Source organism: Theobroma cacao, chromosome 2 (assembly GCF_000208745.1).
Source record: "Theobroma cacao cultivar B97-61/B2 chromosome 2, Criollo_cocoa_genome_V2, whole genome shotgun sequence".
NCBI lineage: Eukaryota > Viridiplantae > Streptophyta > Magnoliopsida > Malvales > Malvaceae > Theobroma > Theobroma cacao.
In genome coordinates, this window is record NC_030851.1 from 37,627,060 (window position 1) to 37,651,588 (window position 24,529).

Below are 24,529 nucleotides of genomic sequence, written 5' to 3' on the forward strand. Positions count from 1 at the left end.
CTTTTTGGACTTTGATTTTTTGGCAAATTGTTAAGTACTGCTAAAATAGATGTGTGGGTCAAATAGAACATGTCGACATTTTAATTGATAATTTTCGTTGGAAAGGCATTATCAACATAACATGTCAAAAATTAATAAAAGAATAAAAGAATTTTTGTCGGAAATACATCACCAACGAAAAACTTCATTAGAAATTTTCAATGAAATTTTCAGTGAAAAATACTTTTTTAACGAAAATTTCATTGAAAATTTCTAACGGAATTGTTATGGTACAGTTGATGAATTATGTATTTTTTTCAACGAAATTTTTTGTTGAAAATTTTTAATAGATTTTCAACAAAAAATATTTTCGACGAGGTTTTTATCGATAAAATTTGTAATGGATTTTTTCTTTAAAAATATGTCAAAAAAATGTATTTTCAACAGAATTTTAATATTTTTTTTAAAAAAGCTTGTTTTTTGGTAATGTTAGAATCATTTGAGTTATATTGATAAATAAAAGGTCAGTGCCACTTTTGAGGTCAGGAGGGTCGTGTTTGGCCAGTGTATACCTTTTATCATAAATAATTCATTTGTCTTTATACCATTTTAATCACAGTTCGACTAGTCTATCGGTTATGGCTACACATGTAAATCCACCCGCCTTTCGTCTCGTCCCCCTTCCCTCAATTCCAATTCCCTCCATAGCAATAAAATTAAAGAAAAAGAGTAAGCTATTCAAAACGTCGAGGGGAAGGGTTCCAAATAGACGATTGAGCCAATCAATCACCCAAGCTGAAGTCATCAATCGGAGCCAATTAACTAAATCCAAAAACTGTCGAAACGGTCGATTAAGCAGTTTTAATCGACCAATTGCTTTGCCCTAATTTTAGAAACTTACCCACTATTTCTAAACTTTTCTTCAACACCTCCTCTTTCCACGTATCCTCATCATCTTTCCCATGTATTGTATTTTTCATTCAAGCTCGACTCTAAGCCGTTGAATCTTTTGCTGTTGAGAGTCTACCAACTTCTCGAGTGTTGGTTTGGATCTCTTCAAAAGCAGTTTCGAGAATCTCGTTTTCGTAGCCTCATCAACATTCAAATTTTTCTTGACTAAAAAATAGTTCATCTCTAGAGCCCCAATAGCCTATTTGATTCCCCGAGAATAACCTATTGAACTTACACTTGAAGATTGAAAGGCTGAATAAGTGACTGACCTGAGCAGAGGAGATCGGGTTGAAAGGAAGACAATCACAAGAAGAAGACCCCAACGCACCATTTCAATAAAATGGGATAGAAAGGAAGGAGAGAAGACCAATACACAACGTTTCAATAAAAGGAAAAGAAGTCAAAGCTGCACCGTTTTATATACAGATTTATTTCAAAAATTAGTTAATGTAATGATTAGGTAGTTATGCCTTAATGGCTTGTTTTTCCTTTTAGCTTTGTACAGAATCTCTGTATATAAACCTTGTACAGACTTTTCCCTATTTTTGAGATATGTGAATATCCCTATTCTTTCATTCTGCGTCGCTTTCCTACTCTTTCTAACGTGGTATCAGAGCAAGCAACAAGGCTCTTGTAAATGGGACCCTGCAGTCAATGATAGGAAGAAGCTTGCAATCGGATTTTCTCGTCATCTTCTTACCAACATTTCGGTAAGTATTCTCATAATAGTATTCTTACTCAAAAATCCCATTTCCTCTCGGTAAGCTTTTCAATATGTTTGAGTTTGGATCAAATGAGTCAAGGTCCCAAACCATAGCTAAAACACAAACACAGCCTTCACAGATCTCACCAACAGTGGACCCTCAGTCACCCTATTTTCTTCACCACACTAATAATCCAGGTTCAGTGGTGGTTAACCCCAAATTGACCACTAACAATTATGTGGCATGGAGCAGATCATTCCTGCTAGACCTTTCCATTAGAAACAAAGTAGGTTTCATTAATGGGACCATAGCCAAACCAGATATGTCAGATCCTTTATTCTTTACTTGGACTCGTTGCAATAACTTGATAATTGCTTGGCTGCTGGATTCAATCTCACCACCTATAGCCTCAACTATTTTCTATATGAACACTGCATCAGAAATCTAGGCCACATTGAAACAAAACTTTGCACAGCCAGATGATACTAGGATATGCAACCTGTAGTACACTCTTGGAAGCATAACACAAGGTACTCGATCTGTTGACACATATTTTATTGAGTTGAAGGGAATTTGGGAAGAATTGAGAAACTACAGACCTTTGCCACATTGTGAGTGTGGGAGCTGTAATTCGAACTGTTTCAAAAAATACTCTGAGCAACATCAAAAGGATATGGTTTTCAAATTTTTGAATGGCCTAAATGAGTCATTTTCTGCTGTAAGATCCCAGATAATCCTTATGGATCCTATCCCAACCCTTGATAAAGTGTATAGCTTAGTCTTGAGGGAAGAAACACAAAGAAGTATGCCCTTTCAAACACAACAAACACTTGAGACAGCTGCAATGTTTTCTAAGCAGAAGGAAAGAAAAAAGCTAAGAAAGACATAGTCTGCAATCACTGTGGAAAGAAGGGGCATGTGAAAGAAAAGTGTTATAGGCTAATTGGATTCCCAGAGGATTTCAAATTTACTAAAGGGAAAAATAGCTTCAGGAAAGGGAAAGCAGCTGTGAACAATGTATCTGCAATGGTTGACACATTAATTGGAGAAAATCAGCTTGACAATGAAGAGGAATCTGGAAGGAATGCATCTGTGTCTCAATTGTCCATCATTAAGCAGCAAGTCGGTAGACTAATGGAGCTCTTAAGTGAGAATGGTTTAGCAAACTCTGAAGGTAAAAACAATTCATCAAACACCTCGCAGACAAACCCTTCACTGATCAATTCAGCCTTTGCAGGTATAATTTCAGGCTATTCATGCTTCAATACTGTCAATGCCATGCCTCCCAACTTAAAAAATGTTAATGCTTACATGATAAAATCAAATTTCTAGATTATGGACTCAAAAGCATCAGATCATATTACTTATTCCCTAGATAATTTCATTTCAGCTAGGCTTGTCAGTGATAGTTTTGTTCTACTGCCTAATAACAAAATAGCCATTATCACACATATAGGAGTTGTCAAATTGACATCACTATTAACACTGCATAATGTTCTTTGTGTTCCAAGTTTTAGATTTAATTTGATCTCAATAGGACAGCTTACCAAAATGGAAAATACATGTGTTTTCTTTACTAACAAATACTGTGTTGTTCAGGACACCCCTTCATAGACAGTGATTGGTGTAGCTAGGGCCTCTTCAGGGTTATATATCATGGAACCTAAGAAAGATGAACAAGAATTGTCAGAATTTTGCTTTGATAAACTTGTCAAGTTACCTTTCACTTTGTCAGTTAATGCCTATAATACAGGACATAAAGTTTTTGATTTATGGCACTTCAGACTTGGTCATGCTCCTTTTGAAAGAATAAATGTAATTCACCAACATTGTGCAGATGTCAAATGTTCTAAGGAATTGCTTTGTGAAATCTGTCCTTTGGCTAAGCAGAGAAAATTGCCTTTCCCAGTACATGTTCAAAATACAAAAATTCCATTTGAATTGATGCATGTTGACATTGGGGGGCCTTATGAGAATCCAACCTTGTCTGCTCAACGATATTTTCTAACTATTATTGAAGATTTTACAAGATTTACATGGGTTTTCTTAATGAAAACTAAGTCTGAAACCTCTACAGCCATTCCTGCTTTCAATACCTTTGTTCAAAAACAGTTTAATCCTGCAATTAAATGTTTGAGGACAGATAATGCCAAAGAATTAGGTTTATTGAATTTCTTTGCAAATAATGGCATAATTCATCAATTGTCATGTGTTGAAGCTCATCAACAAAATGGAATTGTTGAGAGAAAACATCAACACATTTTGGTAGTTGCAAGAGGCCTGATGCATCAGTCAAACATACCTATGCATTTTTGGGGAGATGCTGTCCTAATAGCAGTACATATTATTAATAGAGTACCAAGTAGAATTCTTCACAATAAGTCACCATATGAACTTTTGCATCATAAACAGCCTTCATATGATCATTTAAAGATATTCGAGTGTTTGTGTTTTGTGTCCACATTAACACGAAATAAAAGAAAACTAGACAAAAGGGCAGCTAAATGCATTTTTCTAGGTTATCCAAGTAATATGAAGGGTTATAAAGTTTATGATATTGATGCTAACAAAGTCCTGACATCAAGAAATGTGATTTTTCATGAGCAAGCATTTCCATTTCACATTAAACAGTATGATCAGCAATCACCAGCATTTCATCAAACACCTACTATGCATGACTTATATTTTCATAATTCCAATTATAACCTTACTGTTGATCAACCTTAAAACCATGATCAAGTTGAGTTAGAGCAACCTGAACCTGTTTCATCATAATTAAATCATACCAATTCAAATGTCAATGATTTCTCACCTAATTCATCACCAGCCAGCAATCTGCCTACTGCAGATAACACCAGCCAGCCTGAAAACATATCTGAGCCAGTCAACAATGAAAATGTCTCTATACCTGTAAGAAAAAGCTCAAGAATCAGACATCAACCAAAGTACTTAGAAGCCTACTATACATATTTACCATCCTCAAGCAACAATGTCACTTCACATCTAATTGCTAAATACCTGTCAGCTCAAAGACTTTCTCCTTCACATAAATCATTTACTACTTCACTGTCACATATACAAGAACCTGTTTCTTATCATCAAGCTGTGAATCATTCTCACTGGAGAGAAGCCATGGCTTTTGAATTGCAAGCTTTGGAGGATAATGGTACATGGATTGTTGTACCTCTACCTTCAAATTGTCATATAGTTGGTTGCAGGTGGGTGTACAGGATCAAACTAAATGCAAACGGTGATGTAGAAAGATTCAAAGCATGCCTAGTTGCCAAAGGATATAATCAGGTAGCAAGGTTTGATTATCAAGAAACGTTCAGTCCTGTAGCAAATCAATCGACAGTGAGAATATTTTTTGCACTTGAAGCAGCATATGATTGGCATTTGTCTCAATTAGATATAAATAATGCTTTTCTAAATGGCAACCTAGAGGAAGAAGTATACATGGATTTACCTGAAGGGTATTCTGTTAAAGGGGAGTATGCAGGAAATGGTAGACTAGTCTGTAAGCTGCACAAGTCTTTATATGGTTTAAAGAAGGCATCTAGGCAATGGAATGCAAAATTCTCTGAAGCCATTCTAAAGTATGGTTTTCAACAGTCAGGTTCAGATCATTGATTGTTCACTAAGAAGACAAATGATGAAAATTTCATAGCATTGCTTGTTTATGTAGATGACATTTTACTTGGAAGTACATCCATTCAGGAGTCAAACGAAGTCAAGGAATTTCTTGACTCTCTTTTCAAACTCAAGGATTTGGGGACAATTAAATATTTCTTGGGATTGGAAATTGCTAAATCTCCTGAAAGTATATCCATATGTCAAAGGAAATACACTCTCGATCTTTTAGAGGAAAATGGACTTCTTGGAGCTAAACCAGTGAGTACACCAATCGACTATAGTCACAGACTCTCCAGAATTGAAAATGAAGATATGTTGTCAGATCCCACAAATTATAGGAGACTGATTGAAAGCTGATATATTTGACTTTTAGCAGACCAGATATTTGTTATGTTGTGCAGGTCCTATCTCAATTCATGGATAAACCAGGAAAAGAACATTTAACTGCAGCTCACAGGGTATTGAAATATTTAAAAGGATCATCAGGGCAAGGAACATTGATGAAGTCAAAATCTACTCTGAAGATATCAGGATATGCTGATAGTGATTGGGCAGGGTGTCCCGACACTAGAAAGTCAGTTAGTGGGTTCTGTATCTTCATTGGAGACTCACTGGTGAGTTGGAAATCGAAAAAACAATCAGTAGTTGCAAGAAGTTCAGCTGAGGCAGAGTATAGATCAATGGCTTCAGTATGTTGTGAAATGATTTGGATCAAGAGTTTACTAAAAGATTTTGGAGTCAAACATTGTGAAGCAATGAATCTTTATTCAGATAGTCAATCAGCTATACACATTAGCAAGAATCCAGTATTTCACGAGATGACTAAACATATAGAAGTGGACTGCCATTTCATCAGGGAAAAGATCCTCACAGGTTTGATAAAACGAAGGCATACTTCAACCAATTTACAGATTGCAGACATTCTCACAAAGGCCTTACAGCCAAATCAGTTTTACAGGCTCCTGAGCAAGATGAACATTCACAATGTTCACCGTTCCTCTTGAGGGGGAGTATTGAACTTACACTTGAAGATTGAAAAGCTGAATAAGTGACTAACCTGAGCAGAGGAGATCGGGTTGAAAGGAAAACAGTCACAAGAAGAAGACCCCAACGCACCGTTTCAATAAAATGGGATAAAAAGGAAGAAGAGAAGACCAATACGCAACATTTCAATAAAAGGAAAAGAAGTCAAAGCAGCACCGTTTTATATACAGATTTATTTCAAAAATTAGTTAATGTAATGATTAGATAGTTATGCCTTAATGGCTTGTTTTTCCTTTTAGATATGTACAGAATCTTTGTATATAAACCTTGTACAGACCTTTCCCTATTTTTGAGATATGTGAATATCCCTATTCTCTCATTCTGCGTTGTTTTCCTACTCTTTCTGACATAACCTGCTCCAGGAACAAACTTGCGTGAACTTCCGCCACAAGACCGGTCGTTACCATCTGATCAATCATTTTCCTACGTGTTCGAGGCATCCATCCAATTAAAACAAGTCATGATTTTCTCAAAACTTAAAATTTTGATCCTGCACAAGCTTCTCCAAATAAGAATTCAACTTGCCAGCAATGATTGGGATGTGGTCATTCTTCATAATAGTATCAATGGCTTTCAATGCATGACGAAAAAAGTCATCCATGGTAGAATCTTTTTCAGGATCCGTAATCCCTAACAAGTGTTGTGGCACCCCACAAGAGTCTCCCATCGTCACTTAATTTGTTTGTAATTTTGTCAAGCCTTGTCAAAACATGGATCTTATTCGAATTGATGATTTCCCCAAGAAAATGAGTTGCAAGGTCAACGGAAAGTTTAGATTTTCCTCTTCCTGTTGCACCCATCACGAAGATAACCTTATTTTGTGCTTGTTGAGTTGAGCAGAACCAACGTTAACAGCATAAGAGTAAAAAAAGATTGTTATAAAAAACTTATGTTATACATATTCATATATATATATGTATGTAAAGATTAAATGTGGTTCCATGTTTTCTTTTTAACTGACAATATAAAGCTATAATTTGTTATATTTTCTTTTTTTTTTCTTATATTTTACTTTACAACTTAAGTAGATATGATAAATTATGATGCTATGAAAGATTATTCACTACTAATAATTATTGGTCAAAATACCTGATAAATCCCTGTACTCATGTATTTTGTTTAATTTAATCTCTATACTCAAAATCGTAACATTTTAGTTTTGTAATTTTGGGAACTGCTTCAATTTAATCCCTTCCTCTAACAGCATCTAATTTTACCTTTAAAAGAATGACGTCAGCATTGATGTCAGTGCTAACATGGCACATTTTGATGACATGACACCTACATGATGACTCGACATGCCACGTGGCACCAACGTGATGATATGGCAATGCCACATGACACTACTATGATGGCATGGCAATGCTGACATGGCACTAGCATGCTGACATGTCAGTGTCACGTGGTAGATCCAAAATTTTCTAAAAAAAAAATTTATGCCACATCATAAGAACTAAATTAAACAAAAATATATAGTATAGGGACTAAATTGAACAAAATTGAGATGTTGAGGGATTAAATTGAAAAAATATTAAAAAAATGTAAATCTTTAAGCGGATGATTAATAAGCCAAATATCTAAGCATAAAAAATTTATGGTGTTAAAATATATATATATATATATATATATATATATATTTACTTGATTATTTGATTTTAGAATATATACATTAATTTTTTTTTTTACAAAAATTAAGTTTGAATTCTAATTTTATAAAACAATTTTAAAAAAAAATTCATACCTAAAGTCAAATTTAGATGAATAGTGTACATTGTGTTAGAATAAAATAATATACAAAGACTAAATAAACTTTTTTTTTTATTTATAATAGTACAAAAATTTAAAATTTATTTGACTTAGTTTTAACTTGAGCTGAACTCAAATTAGCAAAATAAATTGATTTAGTTTTTCTTTTAAAATAATGAAGAAAGAAAATATGAAGTTAGCAATGATTATAAAAATAATTTTTCGTTCTGACTTGCTTAATTTGGACATTATAAACTTCTTATTACAACATAAAATCTGAGTTACTTCACCCTTCAATTTTTTATTTATTTTTTATGTTTTTATTTTATTTAATATTTCAGGTTATATTTTTTAGGTTGAAATTTTCTTTATTAAAGACTGTGTTTATGGTTTATAGAGTTAAATATAATTGTAAATATTTGTATAATTTATTTTGTATTTACACATTTTTTATAGATCCAAATTAATAATTTAAATTTAAATTTAGCAGAATTTAATTGTGGTGTTTGAAGTTAGATAAAATCGTTTTATAATAAATTTTGAGTAAATTTAAATAAAAGATAAATTAGGTAAAGGTTGAATAATTCCAAAAGAATAGTTATTTGTAAATTGTGAAAGTTGTAACTAAATTAATTTATTTTGTTAATTTGAATTCAACTCAAGTTAAAAATTAAATCAAATAAATTTCAAACTTTTATACTATTATAAATAGAAGAAAAAAAATTTATTTAGTTGTTTTATATTATTTTATTCCAACATAATGTAAGTTATTCATCTAAATTTGACTTTATGTATGAAAATTTTTTTGAAATTTTTTTATAAAAGGAGAATTTAAACTTAATTTTTGCAAAAAAAAAAAGATAAATTAATGTACATATCTTAGAATCAAATAATCAAATAAGAAAATATTTATATATAAATTTTAACACCATAAATCTTTTACACTTAAATATTTAGCTTATTAATCATCTATTAAAAGATTTGCATTCTTCAAATATGTTTTTCAATTTAGTTCCTCAATATCTCAACTTTGTTCAATTTAATCCCTATATTATATATTTTTGTTCAATTTAATTCTTATGACAAAGTATAAAAAATGTTTTTTGAAAAATTTTGGATCTAGCACGTGACACTAGGATGTTAGCATGTTAGTGCCACGTGGCATTGCCACTTCATCACGTCATCATGTAGATGCCACGTCATCAAAAGGTGCCACGTTAGCAATGATGTCAATACTGACGTCATCCTTTTAACGGTATGCAATCAATGTTAATGTCATTCTTTTAACGGTAAAATTGGATGTCGTTAAAGAAAATGACTAAATTGAAGTAATTTTCAAAATTAAGAGATTAAAATGTTACGATTTTGAGTACAGAGACTACAAAATGTATGAGTCTAGGGGCTTCCCAAGTATTTTGACTAATAATTATTTCTATTGTTGTTTTGAAATGTATACGTAAAACAAAATGGAATTTAATAATTTGAAAAGAATGTGCATGAATATTATATGTCAGGACAAAGTAGAAAGTTTTTAACGTTTTAGGCCCAAGCTTTTTTTTTTCTCTGGACTAAAGCCCATTGCTTTAGGCCCATTCCTACCCTCGAAGCACAATGCTATAAAGGAACTTTTGCTTGCGGTACCTGTTTTACTGGTTTCAAATGTTTCCATTGAGTCATGATGGCCTTGTTTGAAATAGTCCGCCAAAGGTAACACCCATACAAAAATGTTTGAAATTTCCTACATAGATTTTGACATACCAATTAATTAGCAACTTAAGTTGAAAGATAATTATGTTTAAGCTAATCAATTTTTGAAAGGCGTGTCTTTAAATTTTAGGGTAAGATTTAAGCAAAGTTTGTGAAACTTTTAATTAAAAATATTTTTACTGGAATGTTTGACACAAGGATAAATATATCTTACTTACAATCCGATTCAAATCAAAGCCTTAGATGAAAAATTTTTCAACTTGGTTCCAGATATTATCATATTTTTAAATAATTATTTTTATTTTTTAAAAGATATTAATATAAAAATATTTTTTTAATTGAAAATGTGGAGAACTTTACCTAAAAACCTTTGATAAGAAAATATGGGGTAATGAAAATCTCATGTATCCCCATCATTACAATTAAGAAGGAAGTGGAATAGAGATGAGGATGTGTTTGTCTGATAGTGTGTGCATGGGGTGTGTATAATATCAATACATTGATGATGCACACTTATTCTAATAGTAGTAGGCCTCGTCCATCGCCTCCCATTCCTGCATTCCATGTGGGAAAGATTTTATATGCTATCAATCGAGATTAGGACATGGAGACAAAGCTACTTTTTTTCCCCAACTTTTCTGAAGAAATAATACTATTTAAGTAGTTTTTATATATATACATATATTATTAAGTTTTCACCTTTTCTTTGGCTGGCAAAGGAGCAGTACTTTGTTTCACCCCTCGTTTACTTCTTTCCATCCTGACAATGACCCCGGCGGTCCTTCCTCAAAAACAAATATTTTAATATATTAAGGGGAAAGCCTTGATGAATTTCTTGCTTTTGCAATAGTTACATCACATACCTCTCTTTACTTATCTTTCCTCTCCATTGCATGAAAGTTATTTAATTATTAGGATGCTGTGGCAATGTAATGTATTAGTCCTTCCTTTTCTCTTTAGAGGACATAAGTGTTTGAGCTGTTTCAAACCATACCCTAAAGCAATTGAAAATAACGTAAGTGCCATTCAGAGCTATCCCATAGACAAAAAGAGGAAGCTGCATTAAAAGGTGGGGAAAGAGGAGCACGTGGTCCCAAGACTGCCAAACCAAAACCAAAAACAAAAACAAAAAAAAAAAAAGAAAGAAAGGAAAGCAAAGAAAAGGAAAGAGAGAAATGGAAACCCTTTTTGGTGCACCTTCACTCTGTCTTTCACCTTTGCTTTGGTTGAACTTGTGAAAGAAAAATCAAACTGATAGATAGTCCTTTTGTTGTTTTATTTAGTCTTTTTCTTCTTTTCATATTTTAGTGTATTATAGTAGAAGCAAAAGAAGAGAAAAAGGGAAAAAAAACAAGAGAGAAAAAGAAATAGGAGTTCTTCAACTGGTAGTCATTTATTTTTTTTGCTCTAGAATTTAATGAAAAAGGCACTGTGTCCCTCTGCTAGCTGCTGGCTCTGCAACCTCATCTGATTCTGATAAAGTGTGAGAGAGAGTGTGTGTTTTTATGTGATTGTGTGTGTTGTTTATGTTTGAGAAGGACTATTGCCTGCCTATAACCATTTCAACTGTGGCACTGAAAAACATGGTGTTTTTATAAGCATTTAAAAGGACACAAATGCAATGAAAATGACATTCCTTTTCCTTCCTCCTCTCTCTCTCTCTCGACTCCCCCCACACTTACATACCACTTCTTTTCTCTCTAACATTGAATTTGGGTTGAATCTATGGGCAGCATCTTTGAATGGTTCTTCCTATTTTCTAGCTAAAATGGTCCCAAGAAATGTAATAATCCCTACAACTACAAGAGAGGAGCTTCATAATCCATGTGTCCATTCATTTATACTTCATTAAGACAGGGTCCTTTCTTAACTTAGCATGCATTACCTTTCAAAATACAGATGCTTAAATCTAACAGCCATTTTTTGAGCTCCTTTTCCTTTCTTTTTCTGTTCTCATTATTTTAATGCTTACGGCATAAATGAAAGCAACATCAACTGGCTAAATTAGGGAAAAATAAAAGATGGAACAATGATAATATCCAACACCCTTTGTTATAAACTTACAATTTTTGGGAGCCTGTCTTTCTGGTTTTTTTTTTTTTTTTGTCATGATTACTCTTTTTTTTTTTTTTTATTGAAGAAGCATATGGAAAAACCCATCAAAAAGAAAAGAATGTAATTACATTTCAACTAACGGTCACAGACCAAAAGGGCAGAACAGTATTCAATTCATGGAGTTACTACTCCTACCTGGGGTTTTAAAGTGGCAAGCCTAACATAGGATTATTCAGCATAAGTAATAGGTAGGCTAGTGATGTATAATATATTCTTTCGGGGCCTATAATCTAAAGGATAATCTACTCTCCCGATTATTGGAAGGAATTAATTAGCAGCCGAAAACCTGAAAAAATAGCTCCTCCTTTCCACAACTTCACGCAATAAAATCAGTGGGGATCCTTTTCTTCTTTCCTGCCAACTCCGGAGATAAAAATTCGAGTACAGGGATGTTTAAAACATTCACATGGCATCCCAACGCATTATGATTAATCATCTCAGAATCTCATGTATATAGATATTGGCATATTGCACTTCACTGCATACCATTAAATTGCATCATCTACGTTCAATTAAACAAATGAAGATATACTAAATCAATTCAAAAACTGCTTACAGATACCTTTTTTTTTCTTTTTTTTTAACCAAAGCCATGATATTGGTCAGAACTACTTGACATAGCAAAGAAAAACGAAACATGCAGATCAAAAACAAAGAGATTTAAGGGCTAAGGATTGATCATTTTCATTGCTTGATCAACTTGCCGTCACTCTCCTTCCCCTTCTGTTGTGGCTGAGGACATGTAACTCATAGCGAGTGAGGTCTCATCAGCTGGAACCGCAGCTGTCGATGTTTGGAATTGATGCTTGCAAGCTTGACAAGTGATCTGCATGATAGTAGTACTTATCTTCTTTGTCGCCTGATCTTTCAGAACTTGAGCCTTTTCGAGTTCACCTTGCGCTTGTTGCCTTATCCTCTTAGCACTAGCAAACTCAAGCTCAGCCATCTCTATCTGCCTCTTTGCTTCTTGTCTAGCCTTTTCAGCGTAGGCCTTCTCGGCCATAGCCAACTTTAGCTGCTCACTAGCAAACTCTTTCAACCTTGTAGCTTCCAATGCCGTTTCACTGGCACTTTTTTCTCTACATGTATCCAAACTAAGCTTGTTTGCTTCTCTCTTTTCACCGCAGTCACTTGATCCTATTGATAACTTCAAACGAGTCGCGTAATTCTCATCTGAATTACGCGACGAGTGAGTGCTTGATGATGGTAGAAGCTGAAGTTCAAGATTGTGTTGCAGTTGGTGCTGGTGGTCAAAAGTAGACGCATGACTGTACAAGAAAATAGGCTCAATTGATTTTGGCAACGGCAACCCAGGCAACGGGCCTATGCTAAAGTTGGCATCGCTTGATGGACTAGTACTTGAAGCCGTTCGAGAGGAGCAGGCAGGCTGCAGCGCCTGCAATTCAGGTTGAACTCGCCGAACAGTGCAAGCATCTTGGTGCTCAATGAAACTCTCCACCCTGAAACGACAAAGACCAAAAGAATGATTCAAAAAAAGAGATAATACTATTAGATTATGTTAGATGAGGATTTGGATTGTTCCTGGTGTTTTTAATAATCATGTTGGAGGATACAAACTAAGTCAAGGAAGCAATCAAGTCATGTTTATGTAGGGTTAGCAAGGAACAAAGCAATATAAAATTGATTTAAGTATCTATAGTATGGATTATGTGACTAGGTTTACAATATTAAATTACAAAAAAAATGAACTGGGGTCTGAGGTCTTCTGTGTGTGCAATGACTGTTTTGCGTTACGGGTAATTGGGTTTACATTAGGCCAAACAAAAAACCTGTTATCGGGAATAGGAAAACGCACTGCCCTTAAATTTTTATTGGCTAAGCCTAGATCACAAGCAAATGGAAACATGAGGTCATTTTGTACTGTAGAGGAAATCATTCTTGGATTTTGAATAATTTCGTTTTGTTTAGTTTTGGGAAAGAGGATTGTGAGAAACCCAACAAGAACAAGCGAATACTTATCAGTGTGAAACTTACAAAAATCAAGGTTACGGGGTTTTTCTCTTTAGGATAACTTTTGTGGGTATTTTTAGGGTTTGAATGAAAAAAGTAAAGCAATCATAATTACATACGATAAAAAGAAAAAGAAAGAAAAACGTGTGGATTGTTATTGAAAATCTAATCGAAAACAAAGAGAAAAGAAAATTTTAAGAAAGAGTAGTTGCTTGAGGTTTCAAACAAGGGAAAACTGACCTGGAAAAAACACGGCCACAGTCACAAGAATGGCCTCTTGTGCCACAAGTCTTGAGATGAGCCTTGTAATCAGACTGAACAGCATATCCTTTAGAGCACTTCTCGCAAACCCACTGTTTCTGATTGCTATGCTTCCTCCTGAAATGTTTCTTTATGCCAACCAGATCTCCCAGGGCATGGCAAGGGTCATGGTGCAAGCAGCTTGGCTCAGGGCAAACAAATACCCTCTTCTTCACCTCTTGCGTTTCCCTTTTCAGCAACTTCCAAGGCACCTTGTGCCTTCTCCTATGCATTTGAAGGTTCTGGTCTCTTTGAAATCCCTGGTTGCAGATCTCACAAACATATCTGTCTGATTCGAGCAGCGTTTTTGGAGATAAAGACACCACCTCCGCATCCGGATCTGTATTGACAAACGTAAAAATATATGTATATCAGAAGTCAATTGAATTAAGAGGAAGGGAAAAAAACAACATGATGAATAATAATAGGGTATTATATTTGTAAATAGCTTCAGTTAACCTGGGGTGCCTGCTGGCTTTCTTTTTCTTTTCTGGGTGGCCCCATTTTCCAAGGGAGTGAGAGGATCAGAGGAGGAAGATGGAAGGGCAGAAGTAGGAGTGTTGTCCAACATATTGTTATTGGTGTTTCTCGGTAGACTATATGTTGGAGATTGTTGTTGGTGGTGCGTCTGTGTGTGAGTTGAAGTGAAAAACAAATCAATCAATCTTTAGCTGTACAGGTGGTGGAGTTGGAATAGTGCGAGGTGGGAATTCAGCTTTACTGATAACACAAGAGGAAAATGGGCAGAGAGAGAAAGATAGAAAGGAAGGTTTGCTTAGAGAGAGAAAGGTAGGGAGGGGGGAACATGAAGAAGAAAAGCTATTGCTTTCTGCTATCAGCTTTCTTTAAGCTTTAAGGCTTTTTTTTTTTAGCTTTTCTCTTTATTTCTGCTCTTGGGCTCCCTTGAGCTTTTTTTCTTGGTCTTGTTGTTTCATTGACCCCCACCTTGAGCAGGTAAGGTTGAGGCGAGTCTAGCTTATAAAGCTCACTCTACAGTATTCTTTGAGAGAATGAGAGAGAGAGAGAAATTAAAAAAAAAAAAAAAGATAGAGAAAAGAGCTGACCCAATCACAAATGGTCGAGACTTCGAGCCCACACACACATAAACACAGGCATTTGGACAGAAACAAAAAAACATCCCCCCCACAAGAAAACAAACAGTCATTATTCATATCACACAGTAATTTGCATGAATATATATATATATATATATGCAGCAGGCCATACCTCTCTTCCACGTGACCTCACCCCCTTCCTCACGTGACCTTTTCTCTTACACTCCTCCCTTTCCCTTGATGAAAAAGAAGGTTGTGATGAGTTAACTCTGGGGTAAAAATGGATTATTTGTTTGGATTTAGTAATTAGCAAAACTGTAATGTAAATGACAGCCAACTAAAACCTGATTACTGTTTTTCCTCCAGGCAGCTTTTCTAAAGGTGAAGGAAGCAGGATTAGTCACTTTCAAGGAGGCTGTAATCATTTCTGGAAGAGATTTTACTTTCTTTTTTTTCTTTTTTCTCCTGAATTTTTGTCTGCCCTTCATGATTCAAGCCGAACACTGCCGCCCTCCCCCAACTTTCAAATTTGCAGTTAACACTTGCCCTTTCCTCATTATAACTCCTTTCTTCAATAAAGAAAAATAAAGATTGGAATCCTAATAATTCTAGTTGGCAGAAAGTTACTATCATATCATCCAGCTAATGACTTTCAAAATTTATTGTGGCATCTGTACTTAAAGCTCCATCCCATTAGTTATTTTTTCTTTTCTTTTTTTTTTTGAGCAACATTAGTTTGTTACAAATACAGTAGATTTATCTAGAAATTAAAAAAATATTATTCCTATTTTTTCTAAAATAAAAGTACAATAATGAAATTCAATCCAATGGAAATATTTATAATGATAAATTTTAAAAAAAAAAAGCGACCAAAATTTAATATTAAATCATAGTATAATGATAAACCTGGATACTTACTCGAGTAAAACTATAGTTATGCTTGGAATTATACGGAAAGTTCCTTGTATGATCAACATATTTATGGTAAATGGAGCCTAGACAATTTACAGTTTAGTTTGTGTATTTTGTGTAGGGGTTTCGGAAGTGGGTGACATTTGACCAATCCATTAGCATTCTCTCTTTGCTTGAAAGAACCTCGATTCCTCCATGTCAGAATATGGAACAATGGATGGTTCCAATCTTTTTGGTTTGATGGATTTGAAGTACGTGAACAAATTACTACTTCCAGACTTTATTAATCTTTCTTTCTTGGCAATTGTTCGTCTTTGCCATATAGATTTTTTTTTTTTTACACATAGGGGTAGAAAACAAAAGAAATTAATAACACTGTATAAGACGAGATGAGCTATGTATATGCAAAGGGGTTTACATGAGTCCTAACTCCTAATTAAGGTCCTCCACCCTGTCCCTCTATGATTTTATGATCAAGTTTGTTAGCATCTAGTTTTCTATTTAAACAATTAAATTATGATTGTTTTATTAGTTGGGATGAATGTGATATTTGATTTACCACCTCTTCAATTTACACGATATATGTAAGTGAAACCAACCACGAAAACATCAATACATATAAAATCAAACCATAATATGTAGGCAGTGTGACAATAATTACTTATGCATGCATATGTATGTCAATATAAATTTCCCTAATTATTATCACCAGGCTTGCTTAAAGCTAGGTTTTTTACTAGCTTAAAGCAGCAATACGGATAGCAATATGTGAAAATAATAAATGAAATCATAATCAATTATTTTTATGATTTTTTTTTTGTTTTGTTTTTCATTGAAAGAAAAATAATGTTCTTTAAGTAAAAAATTTTATACCAATCAATGAACTAAATGCTCAAATACCATAATTTCCTTTTATTTGATATAAGAACCAGAACTAGCATAGATATATATACGTGCCATTGGGCCACTCCAGTATCATTACTTTTTTCTTTAACATCCACAAGAAGTGTGACCATAGAAATTGTACGAACCTCACATTGAAGATATCTTACAATAGATTAAATCAGACATTGTACTGCTCACCATTTTCAACCATTGCCCGTCGGTGTGACGCAGATATTTCTCCTGAAAAGGACTGGATTATCTACCTGCCGATCTTTAACAAAAATATAAAATTATTAAAATTATTATCACTTGCAAATAATCCCTATTTACAACTTCACATGATTGCCTTTTTCTGCCCGGTGAGATCTCATATTTTGCCATCATTATAATTTAATAGAAACTTTTTTTTCTCTGCAAACTTAATATTCTGGCTCGGAGGTTTTTTGAATTCAAATTTTAATACAAGTGAAAGGAGGAGAGACTTATGTCCCATTGTATAGTTCAAAATCTTTATATATAGAAAAGATAGACACAATATTTGAAAAAATTCTTTAATAATTAAAAGAAATTTAAATAAATTTTTATTTTTTATTACTTTAAATCAAGTTTTAATATTTTTATTTTGGATCAAATAGATCCTTATAATTAATAGTTAACTAATTATCATTAATCTAAATTCCTCTTATAATTTTATATCTACATAACGTTGACATAAAAAGTGAAAATGACACATGATTATATTATCATGTCATATCAATATATCATGTTATCATTCATTCTGACATATCACGTGATATTTTTATTAACAACAATTAATCAATCATTAGTTATAATGATTTATTTAACTCAAATAAATATATCATGGTTTAATTGAATACAATAAAAGAATAAAAGTTTAGTTGAATTTTATTGAATAGTTTAGGGATTTTTTTTAAATATTATGTCAAAAAATAATATTAACTTTTTAAATTTTTTTGAAAGCCACATTTTTAAATATTATTAATAATATAAATGTTTTCTGATGCCTTTTTCTTTTCCTTACTTTTTAAAATCTTTTTGTTCTTGTATATTTCATTATATATCTATTTTAATCAAAGAATTATATTTTATAAACTATTACTCTATAGTTCTCAATATCTGTAAATCACAAGCTGCCAACCACTAACAGCAAAAAGAAAAAAACAGAGCTAAAAAAAACTTTTCTTCAGAAAAAGTAAAGAAAAAAGCTTAAAAGTTTTAAAATCTTTAAAACAAATACCATGTAAATTACCTAAATTTTCAAATATAAAATTTTTATTTAGTATGTACTTTCAAGGACAGTAATCTCTCATGGGCAATTAAAGATGGCTGTGGCTGTGAGTAGGATATATATACATATACATATACATATACACATATATATACATATACATATACATATAAAAATTTAAATAAATATTTATTCTTTTATTGCATTCAATCATATTTTTAGATTTTTATTTTAAGTCAAATAAACTCTTATAACTAATGATTAGCTAATTATCATTAATCAAAATATCACTTATCAATTTATATCCACATGACGTTAATGTGAATAATGAAAAACACCACATGGTTTAATTATAATATCAAATTAGCATATCATGTCATAATCAATTATAATATATTAACATATTACATCATCCTCAATTATGATATATTAACATATCACATCAGCATCATGCGATATAAAATGATAAATGATATTTTGATTAAATCAATCATTAATCATAAAAACTTATTTTACTCAAAATAAAAATATAAAAATTTATTTAAAATTTTTTAAATAGTTTAAGATTTTTTAAAAATATTATGCCTCTATTCTTCATTCGTTTCAGAGGAAATGTGATGTCAAAATTTGTATTCAATGACAATAATGTTATGTAATTATTTCAATTGATATTTTTTTTAATTGTAATATTGAGTTCCATACTTTAGTTCATTCACTGCTTCAATACTTTGTAAGACAATTACTGATTTTTGGGTACAACTTCATAAACAAAGTTCAATGACTTTCTCTCTCTCTCTTGGACCTTTTATCATGAAAAGCTGTATCGTACAGCGTAAATAATTAAAAACGGTAGATTAATTACATAGCCATTAATCAAGGGTTTGCGACTTCATAAATACAATCCCAAAGTGAATCTCACATATTATATATATATATATATATGTATATATTTGTGATTTTATATTTCTATTTGAAATTCTATGTGATCCAAAATTACTATTTATACAAATAAAATTCTTTGAATTCTAGTTTAATTACAACTTTTTTGTCATTCTAAGTTGTATGATAAATGCTCATTTTAAAATTCAACGTTTATTAAAATTTTCATTTCAAGAGTGAATTTATTTTTTTAAATAAGGATGAATTATTTTTTATTTTATATATATATATATATAAATTGACGATAAGATTTAGTAATTATCTCTAATTTGACAAACAATTGTAACATTGGACCGAGATAACCTTTAGAACAAATATAAATTTGTGTCCCTTAATCTCTCTAACGGCAATGATTAACTTTTATCTTTAAACGAGTAGAATTGAATAAATTGCATCCTAATTTAAAAGAAATAATAATTTAAATATTGAAATGAAAATTTTGATGAACTCGTTAAATGTTAACCATTAATGTTATGGAACCACAAAATTCTGCCTGAAGAGTACATATTGTTTATCTTTCGTTGGGGGGTGGGAATGGGAATGAGTGAGCTAATATTCCGTGGTGAATGAAATAATAATGCTTGAAAAAGTTAAAGAAAAACTATTAGTCGTAGCAGAAACAATGGTGGAGGGGGAGGGAGACATTGGCACATTGGGAGAGGACGCAGGTGCCACAAAGAAAGAGAAAGAATTAATATAGAAACAGGAAGAGTTTAATAATGAATCAAACACAAAAGAAGAAGGAAAAAGAAAGTAGAGATGCTTACACTTGTTTGTTGAGTTGGAAAGAATGGGAAGATGATGGAAGATTGATTCTCGACACATGCTGCATCCACCAAAAAGCAAACAAGAGGCAAAGGCAATCATCTTCCCCAAGTGTCCTGGATTCCAAATCTAATCATCTTTTCTTAAACTAATCCAAGTAAAACCCCTCGCAGAAACCATGCTTTCCTTTTGTTGACTTTGCCCTAAAAGTCTTTTTTACTTGCTTTCAAAGGACCTTCAACTTTAGCTTTCCAAACCCCGTCCATTTCCCCTTAAAGCACCACAACCAACTTCACTTTTTGCCCACAATTTTCAGCAATCCAGCCTTAAATGTTGCACGAGAAACAGATTTTCTATAATTTTTCTTGGTCCGAGCACACGAATTATATACGTATCAGTACCCATATTTGTAAAATTTAATTGCAAAATTGTGGATTCCAAGCATATGAATGATGTTTGTTTGTACATACGTGAATTATTTTTCTTTTAAAAAGACGTCGCAAGAATTAAAATTTTTTATTTCAATTTAAAAGATTCATATGCAAATTTAAATGCAAAATAATGAAATTTATGAAATAGAAGATAATTATTTAGTTTAATGCCCAAGGAAACTCTGAATTAGTAAAATTCAAATTACATAAATAAGCATATATATATATATATGTAATTACTTGTATTGATAGAAACATATATATATATACATTAGATTCGTATGCTACAAACAATACTGTGTCAGCATACACATACAATTTATGTTGTGGAAATAGTACTTTAAATGTTTTTTGAATTGCTTTATATTAGAAATTATTACGTAGTAGATTAGACTTGAGATTGACTAACAAATCTCTTCTCCTTTCCTTTTCGCTTGAATTGCAAGCTACCAAACAAGAAGTATTCAATGCAATGCATAATCCAAAAGAGGTATACATGGCCTTCAATAATTTCATGATGAGGATGAGCAGGAAATGGCCCCTTGTTATTGCACTGAAACCTGAGGCCTTTGTCTGGTTTAGTTTTGTTGGTATCCAAAGAATTGGCATCTACTATAAGAGACACTGAAACCGAAAAATCACAAAATATAAAGTAGAATCCAGGATCCCATGGCACGTTATCATCTCCCTTCAGACACCCTTTAGCCCACTTTTAAGGCATAGAGAAGATTTGTTTGTTTCTTTCACCCCTTCATGGAACTTTCATTTTTGTTTTCTTGGGATTTTTGTGAGTGTGAGAGAGAGGGAAAGGAAGAAATAGAAAAGAGATAGAGCGAGGGGGGAGAGAGAGAGGTGAGGCTGACATGCTGTTTGGTGGGTACTGTCAGGGTCTGAAAAGCAAACGTGCCTTGGGTAATAATCAGAATACATAGGAAAAAAGTTACCCAAAAGGATAAAAAGATAAATAAAGTAGATGTGCAAAAACTAAAGCAAGAAAAAGTAAAAATAAAGTAAGACAAAATTGTTAGGGACTTAACTCAGTTCCCAGAAAGTCAATAAAGTACTCCTCAAAAGTTTGGCCCATCTCAGAGACAAATATACCTACATTCAGGGCCTAATTTAACAGTAACATTACCAAAATACACGCCAGTTCCTTACCCTACCCCCCCTTCTCACCATTCCTGTTTTATCACAACAATTACAATGTCCCCTTCTCCAAGGTGCTCTCCTTTAATCGCCCAGTCAATCTCATTACCCCCTTCAAAATTTTTTCTTTACCCCCTCCCTCCTTCACGGATTGAGCTTTCAGCCTCAACTGTAAACCTGCTGTAACTTGTGAGGGTACGACCATTTTTTTTGTCCATCTATATATAACATAACTAAGGAAAAAAAGGAAAGGACGGGACCATATTTTTTACCGTAGGCTGTACAAAATGCAGATATTTGGATGTTGGTTGGTCCACATGTAATCCAGAAAAAAGAAAAGGGTACAGTTTTTTGAGTGCTTCTACGATTTACAGGAAATGTAAAGTTCCGTACGCCTCAAAATGTATGGCTTTACGTTGAGACACATGTCCACCGTCATTGCAGACAATACGGCAGCGAGACCTCACTGCCTTCCCCAAGAGCCAAAAGAATCCCTCCTGTGGCTTCCTGCCCTCGGTAGGTTACTCCCCCTTCAACAGGACCTACATTATCGTTCCTTCCCCAACAATTCTCACTGGACTCATGTCCTCCCTGTATATTAGAATAGTAGATAAACTATGGCCTTTATTTTATCGGATTCATATTCCATTGATGCGGCAATCCTGGAATTTACTTACTATAACATTTTGTCTGTACATAGAGAGGGTATTGGAACCAAGAGTTGTTTGTGATGGGTAGAAGTGATCTCTCTATTCTCTTAGAATATACTAATTTGATGGTCAACAGAACTTTTGGAGCTGTTTCTGTCTTACAAGTCTTTTGATTGAACACCATCATGGACGATCATGACAGATTTTTAACATCAACGGCATTTGAATTTGAATCCAGAAATTTTTGCAATTCATTACCAATGCCACCCAGTTGCTATTCTAGCAATGATAGTTCTTTACTTTGATAATCAGGTCACCAAGCTAAGAGATTTATAGGACACAAGGAAAGAGTAGGAAATTCAGGCTTGCTAGCCATGAACGGTAGAAAGAGAAGCCCAATTAATGGCCTACGCCAGACCCAATTACAAAGGGGGGGTTGTTAAGTACCAAATCCAATCTTATGAAAATCCTGTTCCATCAGCTTAAGTCGGAACGATTTGCCGACAGCCTAAGGCTTGGTCGCCATGTTCTTCTTTCATTCTCCTAGAAGAACAGAAAAGTTCTGGGTGAAAGTTTGATTTGATGCGAATTAAAGTCCCTACTGCATGGACTATATACTTGTCATGCTTAAATACAGCATGAATGATGTATCCCCAGATATGGCAAAAAAGAAAGAAAAACCTAATAACATTTTCGACTAGTTATTTTCTTTGTGATAAATGTATATTCATTTTTCTGAAATATATAGTCAAAAAAATATACATTTCATTTATTATGGCTACCATATTTTATATGAATTTTTTAAAAATTGTTTGGTTTCCTTGTCGCTATGCATTTGTCTTTACCTTGCGGGAAGTATGCTGCGATGAATGATATAACCAAACAAATTTAAAAATCTCAAGACAAAATCTTAAGAATGGTGGCCAGTATGGTGGTCGTTAGGTCAATTCATGTCTCGAGAAGTCCATGGATTTGACCCCACTGTGATTCATTTCATGAGTCGGTCATATGAAAGCAATATCAGAAAAGCTTGCTGTATACCTTCGACCTTTTAGAGTTAAGATGCAAAAGCCTGTTGAGCTGTATTAGAGATTAAATGTAGCCTTGGAACTTGGAAGCTTCAATTCATAGGTTGTTTGAAAATTTTTAGTCTTGTGTAATTACGTTAAACAATGTACACTCTGCCATTTGTTGTTAACAAATTGAAAGCTGGAAGCCAGAATCAAAACTTTGTGTAGCTCAGGATGCCCGATTGTTGTTATGCCAACTGTCAGGAATAGAAGCTGGAGCAGCTACACCGAATAGTTTCTTTGGTTTTTCTACAATTTTTTTTCAGAAGAGATGAAAGGAGGAAAGATTATGGGAACTGGTGCTGATGAGAGGTCTGTGTGTTGCTGAAGGCATTATTAATGAAAGGGACTCTAACCACTAATAATTGAGGGCAACGAGTCCAACGTGTTAGTCCTTTCCTTTGATTGATGGTAAAGAAAAGAATAACAATAGCATGCAAAATTAAATGGTTAACTCCCTTTGAAGGGGTGCCTGAGCAACCCCCTGACATCACCAGCAGCTCAGCATGACCAAGAAATTCATCAAAGAGAATGTTAGAACAACAACAAAAGTAAAATCAAGAATGAACAAGTTTTTACTTCATAAGAAATACTTGAATTAGATGTTCTTAATCATATTGCTTAATTGCCTACCTTTTTTCCTTTTCATGGAAGATCCTTTAACATTGAGGAAAAATGTTTCTTCACAAAATTAACTTGCCTAATGGCATCAATCAGGGCTATAGGTAAGGAGGACCAGACAAGAAGGTTTCTTGCATAAATCTTTTCTTCCATATCCGTCCAACCAAGATAAACCAAGATAACAGATTAGCACAAATAAGTATATGATTTTGTTATAGATATGATAAGACATTAAACAGGGGAAATTTTTGAAACAGTTTTTAGCAGATATTTTAAATTGGATGGAATCAGAACCCGGACTCAAATATCGATGATTCTTTGTAATCAAATCTGCTGTCTGCATCTTGCTTGTTAGGATTTTCTCCATAATTAACTCATTAATTAGGTAATATATGAATTCACTTGAAGAATTGATACGAGAATAAGCTCTGTCCAAATCACCAAGTCTTTAAATTCAGACCAATTGGATAGAGAATCCAACCCCTTTTCTTACGTCTGTACATTGTCAAGAGTCAGCCTTCATTCACCGGAGTTAGTTGTTGCCAATAGCTAAATTCTGAATGCGAAAAAGATTCATTCGGTGGTGTAGAACTTTCAAGGGACGAATCCCAAGAGAAAAAATGAAAAAAGCTTCCATTCCAAGTATTAATCTGCAA

The 24,529-nt window shown here is 33.3% G+C and overlaps 1 protein-coding gene across 1 annotated transcript; it reads right to left on the reverse strand.

Moving 5' to 3' along the window:
• On the reverse strand, nucleotides 12,330–15,137 carry LOC18609980 (protein SHOOT GRAVITROPISM 5). Its single transcript, XM_007045370.2, has 3 exons — nucleotides 14,610–15,137; nucleotides 14,091–14,490; nucleotides 12,330–13,339 (listed from the first exon to the last, which is right to left on the reverse strand). The coding sequence occupies exons 1-3, from the start codon at nucleotides 14,719–14,721 to the stop codon at nucleotides 12,586–12,588; spliced, it is 1,266 nt and encodes a 421-aa protein (XP_007045432.2). The 5' UTR covers nucleotides 14,722–15,137; the 3' UTR covers nucleotides 12,330–12,585.